General features: G+C 47.7%; 1 protein-coding gene across 2 annotated transcripts in view; it reads left to right on the top strand.

Moving 5' to 3' along the window:
• Window positions 1–14,554, top strand: part of LOC142784589 (uncharacterized) — a 236,983-nt gene extending 222,429 nt beyond the window's left edge. For both annotated transcript variants that reach the window (XM_075883010.1, XM_075883009.1), the window contains one exon: window positions 14,308–14,554. In XM_075883010.1, coding sequence (XP_075739125.1) covers window positions 14,308–14,486 — 179 coding nt within the window. In that variant the 3' untranslated portion in view covers window positions 14,487–14,554. The remainder of the gene's footprint in view (window positions 1–14,307) is intronic.
• Window positions 14,555–14,867: the final 313 nt, after the last annotated feature.

The following is a 14,867-nucleotide window of genomic DNA, read 5'->3' as shown; positions in this document are numbered from 1 at the left end:
GAATATGAGATACGCCGTAGTGGAGGGCTCCGAAAATTTCGACCGCCTGAGGTTCTTTAACATGCACCCATATCTGAGCACACGGGCCTACAACATTTCTGCCTCCATCGGAAATGCAGACGCCACAGCCGGGATTTGATCCTGCGACCTCCGGGTCAGCAGCCGAGTACCATAGCCACTAGACCACCACGGCGGGGCACGGCGACCTACAAGTCCGCATGCCTACATTAGGACGCAGACTGCCTGTCCCGCTACCCGGTCGCTGAGTCGAGCACTCTCTCTGACACCGACACCGAGCCTAGCGTCTTTTCCCTTTCGAAAATGACTTGCATCGGTGACGAACAGTCCCATGATGCGTCCTTGCGTGCTATCATTGAGCGTCTCGAATCTTCCAGTCAGTCCCGTCGCTCATTCGTGCTCCACGATGGTGTAATTATACCGCCAAAGTTTTGAGCCGGGTGGACCGGCTCTGATGCTTGTCATTCCGAAACACCTTCACTCGCATATTATACATGGACATCATGACCTTCCGACTGCTGGTCACCTCGGTGTGTCATGCACTTAGGACCAAATACGCCCACAATTCTTTTGGCCAGGGCTTGCACGCTCAGTCAGAAGATGCGTTGTGGTTTGTAAGAAATATCAGTGCCGCCAAACACCATCGACGCTTCCCGCCGGACGCCTTAAACCACTCCGTCAGAACCGTCCTTCCGCGTTGGCTTGGACCTACTTGGCCCTTTCTTCTTGCCTTCCTCGGGTAACAAGTGGATAGCCTTGGCCACTGACTACGCCACGCGTTATGCCATCACACGAGCTCTTTCAACAAGCTGCGCCACAGATGTCGCCGACTTCATCCTCAAGGACGTGATTTTGCAACACGGAGCCCCACGGCAGCTGCTTACAGACTGTGGCCGCACCATTTTCTCGAAGGTCATAGCCGACATCTTGCAGTCCTGTAAAACGAGACACAAGCTGACTACGTCATACCACCCACAAACCAGTGGACTCACGGAGCGTCTAAATCGAACTCTTAGAGACATGCTCGCTAAGTATGTTTCTACCAACCACACCGACTGGAATCTCGTGTGGCCGTACGTCACATTTGCCTACAATTCTTCGCGCCATGACACAGCCGGTTACTCTCCATTTTTTCTGCTGTTTGGCCGAAATTCAACATTGCCTCTAGACAGCGTCATATCGTCCCCTGGAGTACTTACCAGTGAATATGCCATGGACGCTATCACTCTGGCCACTCACACACGCGAAATCACCCGTACTCGCCTTCTGACCTCTCAAGAGAAGCAACGGCGCTTGTATGACCAACGACACCACGACGTACACTTTCCGCCCGGTTCTTCAGTCCTGCTCTGGTCTCCGACCTGTCAAGTTGGCTTGTCAAAAAAACTGCTTACTCGCTACACAAGCCCATACCGAGTCCTTCGTGTGGTTGCTCCTGTAACATATGAAACCGGTCCTGCCACCCCGTCGCCTTCATTTGTCCAACAGGCTACTGATATTGTACATGTTGCGCGCTTGAAGCCCTACAACTCTCCCAGTGACGTTGACATTTAGATGCGCCGAGACGGCGCTTGTGTTGGTAGGGTTTATGCTACATGCATGTATATTGATATTCTAGGGGGCGACGCGCGTGTGTGTTTCACGAGGAAGACGAAGAGTTCTCTCCACTCGATCGCTGGTGAACCAGTGACACCATTACCGCTGGTTTTAAATATATCTTATCCCCAGCCTCGTCGTTACGACGTCTCTTTTTTTCCGTAAAACTATCACCAGATATCAATAAGCATAATCAATGCGTAAATTTGTCCAAAGTAAACAAATAAAGTAAGTTAACTAGTAAACAGCAGTAAGTTATACATATATGTAAGAGTACCTCGTAGGTTCTTTCGCACTAATATATGGGCTAGCTACCTAGACATTTGTGAGTGCACAGTGATGTATTTGGCTTCTTTCTTGAAACAGCCTGGTTTGCTTTACCTCGCGATAAAATTTTCGAGTCAGCAACTCGCTCCAACGGGAAGCCACGCCACAATGAACGCACGTTTTTCTTGCGACAGATCATGACACGTAAACGTTGAGAAATTTATTATTGCGATCCACTGCCGTCGTGTGACGCCTATGCAGTCATTCACACACAAAAAAACTTCATATGTTGAAGACATATCTCGGGCATGAAACGGGTTTTCATCCGATCAAAGCTTTAACTGTCGCTTCGTTCCCTCGAAGTCACTTGAATGCGCTTCGCGAAAGAATTTGAACGAGTTAAAATTAACATAATGAAAGGTATTGTGTCAGGCAGCAATGGTCAAAATACTTACAGTGTAACGAAACAACGTGAGCTCCATCCGTATGCACCTTGAGCCATCACATGCCGTCACTACCGTTGAAACCGCTTGTTTGAAATAAGGATAGTGACGTTGATAGGCTGCTGATGACTACGAGTCTGTTCGAGCAAGATCTATTACAAAAGAAAGATTACGCAGCACATGTTGAAGCAGAGCTACTTGGTATAAGAGCAACTTCTTTTCTATGTGTAGCGGTATGCAAAGATGTAGTATTTGATCGTCTCAGAATTGACTCTTGGTACCGATGAGGGTGCCCGTACAAGAAAGTGCGATAGCGTGAATGGCGGAGTCCGTGTGATCGATAACGCCGAGGTCAGTAAATTCACTCAGAATGTTCGAAGCCGGAACGCGCCGTGGTTGATTTTTTCGACCCCTACAGGTTATCATTTGAGCTTGAGAATTTTTGGGGCCTGGACACTGTAACGCAGAATACAATAAACCAATTTTCTCGCACAGAACATTTTGACGACATTTGCAGTGATACACGCAGATATGGAGCCAATCTTTCAAATGTATTTCGTTTCATCAAACCTCAAACAAATGGTTCGTTTCTTCGCCCCTGCTTCGAGCAAGTCACACCTGCTCAAATTTAAAGGATACATCATCCGACGTAATGAGGGTGCTTCATGGTCATACATCTAGTGGACATCTGGATTTGTTTACAGCTTGGAGCACGCAAGCAAGAGATCTATTTCAAAGCTTTCATTGAATACCTTGCCTCATTAGTCTATTATTACTCCCATGCCTGCGGTAGAAAGGTGAAAAACCAGCACATTACATGATACTCCCATTTCAACTCCTGGCGGACCGATTGCAGTCCTCTGATGTGACACATGACATAGATAGCTCTGGTAATGCAGTCATTCCAGTACGAGAAAATTTTATGTGAAGATAGCCACAAAGACTGACTATGTGGACTACTCGCTGCCTTTTGAGAATGGCAACTCGTTTGTTTAAATTATCAAAAAAAATCATTTGCTGGCGTTACTTGTGACGCATTACAGCAACAGCGGCGTGCTATAGTAATTTTTATTTTTTTTATTTATTACATACTGCAGTCCTATAAGGACCAAGCAGGAGGGCAGATAAGAAAGTTACATGTATCGCATGGTAGCGGTGAATACATATCAATAACCATGCTTTGGTCATACACACAAGCAGTATAGATATATAAACAAATACACCCATACATACATTTATACACACATTTTCAGGTAAAGAAAAAACGTTGCACAGTGCAAAACAACTCATTGTAAACTAGAAAGTTGCAATGATCACACTGTCTCTAGGTCAAGCAAAACAAAACCATTATACATTAGAGTTCATATTATGCAGTAGAGCTCGTAAAAAAAGACAAATACGCACTTTTCCCAACAAACAATGAAAACCTACGACTAAAACATCCTCAACCGTTCGAGAGCTACACAAAAACTAAAGAAGCACCAGCAATCGGGCAGCAAACCTCTGAAACAAAGATGATAATTATTCTAGGGCAGCAAGCACCATCGCTGAAAAAGCGGCCGCAGTTCGCGCAGAGAAAACCGAACTCGGTAATGCATTCCAATCCGCAATTGTCCGCGGGAAGAAAGAGTATTTCAATAGATTTGTGCGGGCCTTGTAAGGAAGAAGATTGTGTGAGTGGCGATGTCTCGATGCTCGTGGTAAGAACAGCTTGACATAAGGGTTTGCGTTAAGCTTCAGGTGGCAATGAGAAAGCGAAAACAAAAATTTTAGGCGGGCTAGTTTACGTCGCTGCTCGAAGGTTGAAATTCCATTTTGCACCATCAACGAAGATGGGGAATCAGTGGATCTGTACTTGTTGAAAATAAAACGCACTTCCCGGCGCTGCACCATTTCTAGCTTTTGCTTGTCTTTCTTGGAAAAGGGGTCCCAAACAATGTTGGCGTATTCAAACTTAGGTAACACTAAGGTCTTATAAGCCAACAGTTTTGCTTCTGTAGGGGCAGCTTTATGTTTGTGCCTTATGAACCCAAGCCTGTGCATGGCAGCTGCGCAGGTATTTTCAATGTGCTTAGATCACGATAACGTATTGGTAATTGTCACCCCTAGATATTTGTATTCCGAGTTTTCTTTAACAGTCACTCCATCGATACAGTAAAAAAACTTAAGCGGCTCTCTTTTATTTGTGATTCCCAGTAGAACAGTCTTGTCCGAGTTTAACATCATGGACCACGACGTGCACCATTGGCCAACACGTGTTAAGCTGTCATTTAAGAATATTTGATCCTCAGTACATGTAATTTTTCTAAAAATTATGCAATCATCTGCAAATAATCGTATTTGAACATCAGACGAGACAATCGAAGTTGTATTATTTACATAAATTAAAAAGAGAATTGGGCCCAAGACGCTTCCCTGTGGAACACCCGATAAGGCAGGTAATGCGCCTGACGAACACCCAGAGATCTCCACATATTGAGTCCTGTTGGAAAGGTAAGATTTAGTCTAGTTGTAGTGGAGCATACGCACCAACGCGTATGCGCCTTCGGAAGACAACGAAAAGCCCATGCTCTGATTGCGCGAGAACCTGTGCCGCCATTGCCAGACTTGCTGTTTGCCCATTTTCCGTCGCGACTTCGTTGCCGCTCCTCTGTTCCATTAAACATCATCGCATTTGGTGGAGGCTGCTGAGATCCCAAGGCAGACCTGGAGCTCCGCTCTCGCAAGTTGGCCAAAAGACCACCGTACAACATGACTGACGCAGTCGCCAACCAGCCCATCCCAGCACAGCCAGCACCATCGGCTGCCCCGTCGACCTGCCCCGGTGCTACCCGTCAGCGGGACCCACCAATCTTCAGCGGCAGTGGTGACCAAGACGTCGAAGACTGGCTCTCCTTGTACGAACGCGTGAGTGCCAGCAACAAATGGGACAATGACTCTAAGCTTGCCTATGTTATCTTTTACTTGGCTGACGTCGCCAAGCTATGGTTCACCAACCGCGAAACCGCCATCGCCAGCTGGTCCACCTTTAAGACCCTCGTGACCGAAGCGTTCGGCCGACCAGAGGTCCGCAAGCTCCGCGCTGACCAGCGTCTGCGCCACCGAGCCAAGCAGCCTGGCGAGACCTTTACTAGCTATATTGAGGATGTGCTCGACCTCTGCAAGCGTGTTAACTCATCCATGCCTGAAGAAGAGAAAATTCGACATATTCTTAAAGGCATCGAGGATGGCGCATTCCAGATGTTGCTGGCGAAAAGCCCGACCACAATAGCAGCCCTCGTAAGCCTGTGCCAGAGCTTTCGATGAATTGCGTCGTCAGCGTTCCATCGCCCGACAGAGTGTCCCATCTCCAGATTCAATCTCGGCCGTCGCACTCGCAAATGGCAACGTTCACCAAGGAACTCTGTCGAACCAGATTAGACTTCATCAGGGAGGAAGTCGCCCGACAGCTCTCCCTGCTGCCGCATAGCGACGCGCCCACGACAAGCCTCCCTCTGAATATGCAGCAGGCCATACGCACTGAAATTTGCAATGCCCTCCCTACAGTTCCGGCCTCTTACCCATGCACTTCGGTGCCATCTGATCTCTCAACTGCTGGCTACGCACCAACTGCGCCGCCTTCAACTCTCAGCTACGCAGCTGTGGTCGCGCGGCCCCCACCGCATCCAGTCGCCTTATCGGCTCCACTTCCTCCGGCCTCGCCTCCAGTTTACAGGCCCCCACCTCGCTTTTTCCGTCCATCTAATGAGTGGCGCACCCGAGACAATCGTCCCATCTGCTTCGCGTGTGGCATCGCTGGCCACATTGCACGCTTCTGCCGCCGCCGTCCCACACCTGCAAACGCATACTTCGGAGCTCCTATTTACGCACCGCAGCAGACTACCACGTCTAGATATGAACAGAGGCACTCCGACTCGGATCACCACCCATCGACTGCTCGTTTCTCATCACCTCGTCGCCGATCGCCATCGCCTATGCGTCGTCGACCACCTCCTGAGGAGGGAAACTAATCAGTGCAGTTCCGGAGGCAAGAACTGCACCTTGTGCGCAATTCCCAAGGCCTCCATTTTCGCCGCAAAATGTTGTTGATGTCGATGTTGAGGGAGTCGCCACATTAGCGTTAATTGATACCGGGGCCGCCGTTTCTGTGATGAACGCAAAATTTTGTAGGAAGCTGAAGAAAGTGACCACATCTCTCAGTGGCTTGGTGCTGTCCACGGCTAGCGCGCAACGCATTCATCCCTCGGCTGTGTGTACGGCGCGCGTCGTCATCCGAGACGTTTTGTACGTCGTACAGTTTTTTGTTCTACCATCTTGCTCTCATGACCTTATCCTGGGTTGGGATTTCTTATCACGTCATGAAGCTATCATTGATTGTTCCCGTGCCGAAGTGTCCCTTGTGCCAACATGTGAATTTACACCACCCGACCGCTCTCCTTTGCTCTGCAAACTCACCGCTGATGACGACATCACCTTGCCTCCTGAAGCTTCGGTCCCTATTAGCCTTTCATGTGTGGCGCAACCTGACGGCACGGTGGTGTTTACGCCATCTCCGGTTTTTACTGAACGCAAGGGCATCGTTCTCCCATTTGCTGTTCTTACAATTTCATCTGGTTTAACCGTAATGCTGGTCACCAACCACTGCAACTACCCCATTGGCTTACTTCGTGGTGAAACGTTAGGATATGTGCAACCTGTCGACCATATCGATGATATTATTCTTCCCGACGAAACGCCATGTCACATTGCTGCAATCACTCATGCGTCTGAGCCGTCAAGTTCGTCAGCCTTCGACAATGCTATTGACGCAGACCTTCCCCTCTCGCATCGCCGCCAACTTGTTGCTCTCCTTAACAAGTTTCGTTCTTCTTTCGACTTTCAAGAACCTGCTTTGGGCCGCACCACGACTATCACTCATACTATTGACACCGGCTCACATTCGCCTCTGCGACAGCGCCCTTACCGCGTTTCCGCCGAAGAGCGCCGCGTCATTACGGAGCAAGTAGATGACATGCTTAAACGTGGAGTGATACAACCTTCTCAAAGCGCTTGGTCATCACCTGTGGTTCTGGTCAAGAAAAAAGGTGGCACCGTACGATTTTGCGTGGACTATCGCCGCTTAAACAATATTACGAAAAAAGATGTCTACCCGCTACCACGAATGGACGATGCTCTTGACTGTTTACAAGGCGCCGAGTACTTTACATCTTTGGATCTGCGTTGTGGGTATTGGCAGGTGCCAATGGCTGAATGTGATCGCCCTAAAACAGCCTTTGTAACGCCGGATGGCCTATATGAGTTCAAAGTCATGCCATTTGGGCTCTGCAACGCGCCTGCCACATTTGAGCGCATGATCGACACCATCTTGCGTGCTCACAAGTGGAAAACCTGCTTATGTTACCTGGACGACATCGTAGTCTTTTCATCTGATTTCCCGACACATCTTGCTCGCCTCCACGAGATTCTGACGTGTCTAACTTCTGCAGGCCTACAACTCAACTCCAAGAAGTGCCACTTCGCAGCACGAAAACTAACCATCTTGGGACATGTCATCACAAGAGACGGTGTTCTTCCGGATCCCGATAAGCTTCGAGCTGTCGCTGACTTTCCGTTGCCCACATCACTGAAAGCCCTAAGAAGTTTCGTCGGTCTCTGCTCTTACTTTCGTCGCTTCGTGCGCAACTTCGCGTCCATCATCGCACCTCTCACGAGTCTGCTTTCCAACATCAAAGGCATATCTGCATGGTCACCTGCATGTGACGATGCATTTCGCCAGCTGCGCTGCCTGCTGACCTCACCACCTATTCTTCGTCACTTTGACCCTGCTGCGGCCACAGAAATTCACACCGATGCAAGTGGCATCGGTCTCGGTGCAGTTTTGGCACAACGGAAAGGCACCCAAGCTGAATACGTAGTCGCCTATGCAAGTCGCGCTCTCAAGAAGGCTGAATTGAATTACTCCGTGACAGAGAAGGAGTGTTTGGCCATAATCTGGGCGTTGACGAAGTTTCGCCCGTACCTTTACGGCCGTCCTTTCGACGTGGTCACAGACCACCACGCTCTATGTTGGCTGTCCACCTTGAAAGACCCGTCCGGACGCCTGGGGCGTTGGGCACTTCGATTGCAAGAATACGACATCCGTGTCGTATATCGTTCCGGTCGCAAACATGCGGATGCCGATGCACTTTCGCGATCGCCATTAACACCAGATGTGGCTTCTTTGTCTCCCCCTTTTACCACCTTGTCACCACTCGACACGACTGACATGCTTTCGGGGCAGCGTAAAGACCCATACCTTGCCTTGTTAGTCGACTACCTTACCGATCCGTCTGCTGTCCCTTCCACGAGAGCGCTACGCCGGCAAGCAGCCCACTTTTCCTTACGAGACAACATTCTGTACCGCCGCAACTACATGCTTGGTGGTCGGAAGTGGCTCCTTGCTGTCCCAACTCATATGCGCTCTGACATCTGCATGAATTTCCATGCAGATCCCCAAAGTGCTCACGCAGGGGTCCTGAAAACCTACGAAAGGCTGCGCCAACGCTATTACTGGCGAGGAATGTATCGCTTTGTGCAGAAATACGTTCAGTCTTGCACCACTTGCCAACAGATTAAGACACCTCCGCGGCACCTTACTGGCACGTTACAGCCGCTCCCGTGCCCGGCTCGCCCATTCGACCGCGTGGGTATAGACCTATATGGCCCCCTCCCATATAGTAGCTCTGGAAACCGGTGGATTATTGTCGGAGTCGATCATCTGACACGCTACGCTGAGACTGCAGCTCTACCGGCAGCCACCGCCCACGAAGTTGCACTCTTCATTCTCCGCAGCTTCATTCTACGTCATGGTGCTCCGCGGGAATTACTCAGTGATAGGGGTCGAGTGTTCCTGTCAGAGGTCATCCAAGCTATCCTCGCTGAATGCAACATTATCCACCAGAAATCTACCGCATACCATCCACAGACAAATGGTCTTACTGAGCGGTTCAACCGCACACTTGGCGACATGCTGAGGATGTACACCTCCTCCGACCACACTAACTGGGACGCTGTATTGCCCTTTGTTACCTTCGCTTATAACACCGCGACGCAAGCGACTACCGGTTTTTCCCCGTTCTTTCTATTGTACGGCCGCGAACCTTCCCACCCACTCGACACTATACTACCGTACCGCCCTGATGCATCTGAGTGCTCCCCGCTTTCGGAAGTCGCCAGATACGCTGAAGACTGCCGTCAGTTGTCTCGGTCTCTGACAAGTGAGGCTCAAAGTCTACAAAAGACTCGACACGACGACGCTCACCGCATAGCTCCTACATTTCGTGCTGGCTCCCTTGTGTGGCTTTGGGTGCCCCCGCACGTTCCTGGCCTGTCTTCTAAACTTCTGGCCCGGTACCATGGTCCCTACCGTGTCATTGACGCCACCTCCCCGGTGAATTACATCATCGAGCCATTAACACAATCACCCGATTTGCGCCGTCGAGGACGCGAGACCGTACACGTCGACCGTCTCAAGCCCTACTACGACCCCCTCATTGTGCCTACTCCCTGAGTCGCCAGGATGGCTACCCTTCACCCCGGGGGTATTGTAGTGGAGCATACGCACCAACGCGTATGCGCCTTCGGAAGACAACGAAAAGCCCGTGCTCTGATTGCGCGAGAACCTGTGCCGCCATTGCCAGACTTGCTGTTTGCCCATTTTCCGTCGCGACTTCGTTGACGCTCCTCTGTTCCATTAAACATCATCGCATAGTTAACAAAAAAATCGGGTATACCAATGTTTAGCAGTTTGCCTATAAGCTTACCATGAGGAACATGATCGAATGCTTTGCTGAAGTCGAGGAATACTAAGTCAATCTGGCTGGCCGAATCAAGGGCAGAGGCAATTTCGTGCGCCGTAGCTATCAGCTGTGTGAGCGTCGATAGCTCTTTACGGAAACCGTGCTGAAATTCGGAAAGTAAGCCGTTACGTTCAAGAAAGTCTGTTATGTAGTGAGCAACAATGTGCTCCATCAATTTACAGCATGTAGACGTTAAAGAGATCGGGTGGTAGTTTTCTATCCGTAATCGATCGCCCTTCTTGTGTGTGGCCAATATGCGAGCAACTAGCCAGTCATAAGGCAAAATGGCAGACGCTAAGGACAAACGAAAAATTTCAGTTAAAATGTGAGATACTGGTTCGGCGTATCTGCGCAAGAATGCGTTGGGTATGCCATCTGGTCCACTAGATGACTTGTCTCGCACACTGACCAACAGAGATAACACGCCGTTTTGACATATAAAATCTTCAGGAGGGCAGGCTGTAGGAACCAAGGGATAACTGTCATCGTGCGGTGCGGAAAATACTGAATGGAAGTAGTCGTTTGCCTTGTCGGCCACTAAACGGGCATCGGTAATAGGAAAATCATTATGTTGGATTTGTTCTAGTTTACCACTTTTGGAGGCTAGATAACGCCAAAATTTTTCTGGGCTTTCTTTGATGAAGTTTGGCAGCGTTATTCCAAAGTATTTGTCTCTAGAAGTCGCCAGAGCTGTAGAGAGCTCAGTCTGCAGCGTCTGTATCTGCTAAACACTTACGACCTGTTTTTTTCTTGCGCGTTTTAGTCTTCTTTTTAGGTGTATTACGCTTCGATCAATCCAGGAACTTTTGCCCCGTGACTTGATGCGGCGTAAGGGAACGTGCTTGTCAATACAGTCCTTCACAGTTTTCTTGATTGTTTCCCAAAGCGTTCGTGGATCAGTATCAGAAATATTGTCAACAAGCTCCCACAGTCTGTCAAGTACGGATTGATCATCAGCACGCGTAAAATCTTTGATTGTTTTAAGTACAGCCCTATTAGGTACACACTTACCAAAATCGCATGTAATAAGTACTATTTTATGGTCCGATACTCCCGGCTCCAAACTCAATTCATACTCGGTAAATGCGTTGCTTACGAAAACAAGGTCAATTATTGAGCCGCTGTCACCATGTTCATGCGTGATGGTGTGTACTACTTGTTGTAAATCGCATGCTAGCATTATATCCACCAATGGGCAGTCGAGCAAATCAGTAACATTTTTCCGAGACCAGTCGATTAACGGTAAATTAAAGTCACCTGCCATTATAATTTTTTATGAACCAGGGAAGACATGTATCTGTACCGAGAAGATAAGTACTGAGATGGCAATGAGGGCGAACGATACGCAGCGCACACTGTAAGAGTGTGGCCCCAGCAGTTGACTTTTAGAAATAAACTTTCATGTTCATCAATTTGGGGCAACAATGTAGCAGAAAACGTGCTCTTCAATATTATCGCTACCCCACCACCGCGGGAAACGCGATCGCGGCGAAATATCTAGTGCGAGGGACCGATTAGCATATCATCCGCGATCCCCTCGTGAAGCCAAGTTTCTGTTATGATTGCTACATGCGGGTCGTATTTCAGAAGCAGATCTTCCAGTTTATCAATATTATTTACAACACTGCGGAAATTTGCATTTAGGACACGCAGCTGCCTCGAGTCACGCTGATGTACCTGTCAATTGGTTTTCCGTGACCTAGGAGCATTAATGATAACACGGCAGTTCTTGGAATCATCCCACCCATAAAGGGTCCCATCAAGTTTCAGCTTATCATGAATAAGATACGCTTCCTTGCCGTGAGCTTTATGATCCTTCACTGTTTTCCACAAAAGCTTACGCTTGCGCAGCGTAGCTCTGCTAAAATCGTTTTGCACAAATATGTCTGTGCCTTTCAAGTTCTTCGCACAACGGAAAATTGTCTCTTTCTCAAGAAAATCTAGAAAATAAACAATAACTGGCCTTTTAGTGGCACCAGGTCTTCCATTGCGATGGATTCTAGCGACAGAGCTGCACTTATGTTTAAGCTTCCGTTCGAAAATGCCGTCTATAACCTTTCTTCTTAAGCTTTCATCGTTTTCTTCGCTGTCCTCTTCAACGCCAAAGACGACAAGGTTAAAACGGCGGCTTCGGTCTTCCAAATCGACAAGTTTCTGAGACTGTTGCTCAATGACCCGTTCGAGATTTGATACCTTTGTCTGTATTGTGTCAATTTGTCAAGTTTTCTCCCGAATTCCAAGGAGCAGTTTGTCGAGATCATTCCATCGAGTGTCGAAATTTGCAACAGTATTTTCAGTCATTGTTAGTCGTTCTCGAACATCAGTAAGTTCCTTTAAGATGGTTTTCTGGCCACTCTGAATTTTCGCGAACATTTCCTCAACGGTAGGACCTGGGTTCTCTTCCACGTCCCCACAAAGAAGAAGCACACATATACGCAAGCCGTTTTGAACATACAAGACATAGGACCGTGGGCATGGCAAAATAATCAGCATTGGATCATCGCAGCGAAGTGTCGACATGGTTTCACTAACCTGTGTGGTGAATAAAAATTTCTGGATGAGCGACATGGTTCCCTCTGCCTCGCCGCGCCCACTGGTGAACTGCAGCCATGGTTGATCCTTTATAGGTTGAACCGATGACGTCACAGTCGCTGGAAGACCCCAGTGCAGAAGACTGAGGCTGCGCAGCTGTGGTTGTTGGGGCAGCAGCAATGGTTGATAGCCGATGTCTTCGATGTGGTAATCTTCTTGACACGTTAAACCCGTGCACGCGCCTACCTGAGTTGCGCAAGCGTATTCATCCGCTCCAAATACCGGTTTGGCATCGATACTTGCGACGAAAAGGCAGACCTGTGTGGTGAACAAAAATTTCTCGATGAGCGACATGGTTCCCGTTGCCTCGCCGCGCCCACTCAATGCTAGCCTTGCACTTACCGCGGAATGAAAGTCGCCCTCTCTGCGTGGTAGCAGATGGTCTGAGTTTTACCACAAGCGAGGACAATTCACGATAAAATAAATAATTGCACGAAAAGTCTCTTCATTGCGCTTCACTGCTAGCATTCTGTGAACAAGTGCATTAAAGAAATTTAGCTGTGTCGTGCGCGAATATCTACTGGGGAGTGCATTTTAAGCCTGTTTCGGGGTAACTAAAGCGTGCTACAATGTTCTTACGTGCACCAAAATGCCCTTTCTACTGAGAAATTTCCTCAAAAGTTTTCACTAACTGCGTAGCGATCTTTCTTCATTATTATCACAACTGCGCAGAGAAAAACAATGCATGTTTCCAAGCGTCCAAATCCGCAAATAAATAAACGACTACTCGACATGAAATTCTCTGAATATCGAAACACAATAACGCTAAATTAGTTTAGGAGAAGATACTCATAGCATGAATTTTACCTCTGAAAACTGCTTGTTCGCAATCCCGGACGTCATTGAAATATACCGTTGCAATAGTGTGGTTGCAGTAGTGAGGTTTACAGTATGTCCCTTTGGGTTCGATGTACTAACTATGTATGTTTCCACTTTGTTGGTTGGTTGAGCCCTTTATAAACTGGTACTACCCAGCATGAGGGATTGGCTAAGAAAGGGGTGGAGCCTTGTTATATGAATGAATGTCTTTATAGTCCCTAAAAATTTAGCAATGGTTTGATTACATTGATTGATATATTGATATACTGATTGATAAGTGCGGGTTTAACGTCTCAAAACCACCATATGATTATGAGAGACGCCGTAGTGAAGGGCTCCGGAAATTTTGACCCCTTGGCGTTTTATTAGGTTCAATCAAATATGAGCACCCAGGCCTGCAGGATTTTCACCTCCATTGAAAATGCAGCCGCAACAGCCGGGATTCGATCCCGCTACCTATACGTCAGCAGCGGAGCACCTTAGCCACTAGATCACCGCAGTGAGTGGTGTTTAGCAGTGGGTAGTTTCTGTAATAACTCATTAGCCTACTTCACGAAAACTAAAAGGAAAAACAAACACAAAAGAGACCAGTGTTGTTGAAAAACGGTTGATTTATGTAATCTTGGCATTCAATTTATTTATTCCCGCGTATAAAACTGCATACGGCATCGCTGTGTATTACGCATTTGTATGCATATTTGGCCCACAATATATATTTATTTTTTCTGTTACAGAAAACTATCGGCAAAACCAGACTTGTGGTTTATATTTTGGAGATGCAGCTGTCAACAACAAGACACTCATAGATAAATGTGAAGGAGGCTATAAACATTATTGCAATGAATACAAAAAAGAGGGACAGCCGGAACAGACCCTCTACAGCGAAAAGTGCCTGACACCCCTAGCATGCTGAAGAATGATTCGTTGATTTAGCGGTTCAATAAAATATTGAGTGTTTACGCGGTAAACAGAGATTACAAATTGTTCTGCCTCTGTTCTTCAAGGATGATTTAACAAGGGAGGGAAACAATATGCTTGTCCGTTCGAAATTTATTGTGTGTCTTCTATGATATTTACGCATATTTGTAGTGCATGGTAAAAAACGCATATATATATATATATATGTATGTACCCTACTGAAACGTTCCGTAAAATGCGGAGACCTCAAGTACGGAATTATTGGAGAATGGAAGACGTATGATGCGGACTGCGCATCTTATGGAAAGACGTATCATGCGGAAATTACTGAAATGTGTGCATGTTACGATTGAATCTATTGCAAAGCAATATAATG

The sequence above is a fragment of the Rhipicephalus microplus genome, unplaced genomic scaffold (assembly GCF_043290135.1).
Source record: "Rhipicephalus microplus isolate Deutch F79 unplaced genomic scaffold, USDA_Rmic scaffold_15, whole genome shotgun sequence".
Taxonomy (NCBI): Eukaryota; Metazoa; Arthropoda; class Arachnida; order Ixodida; family Ixodidae; genus Rhipicephalus; species Rhipicephalus microplus.
The sequence above is the reverse complement of the archived record's forward strand: the minus strand, read 5'-3'. Positions and strand labels throughout refer to the sequence as shown.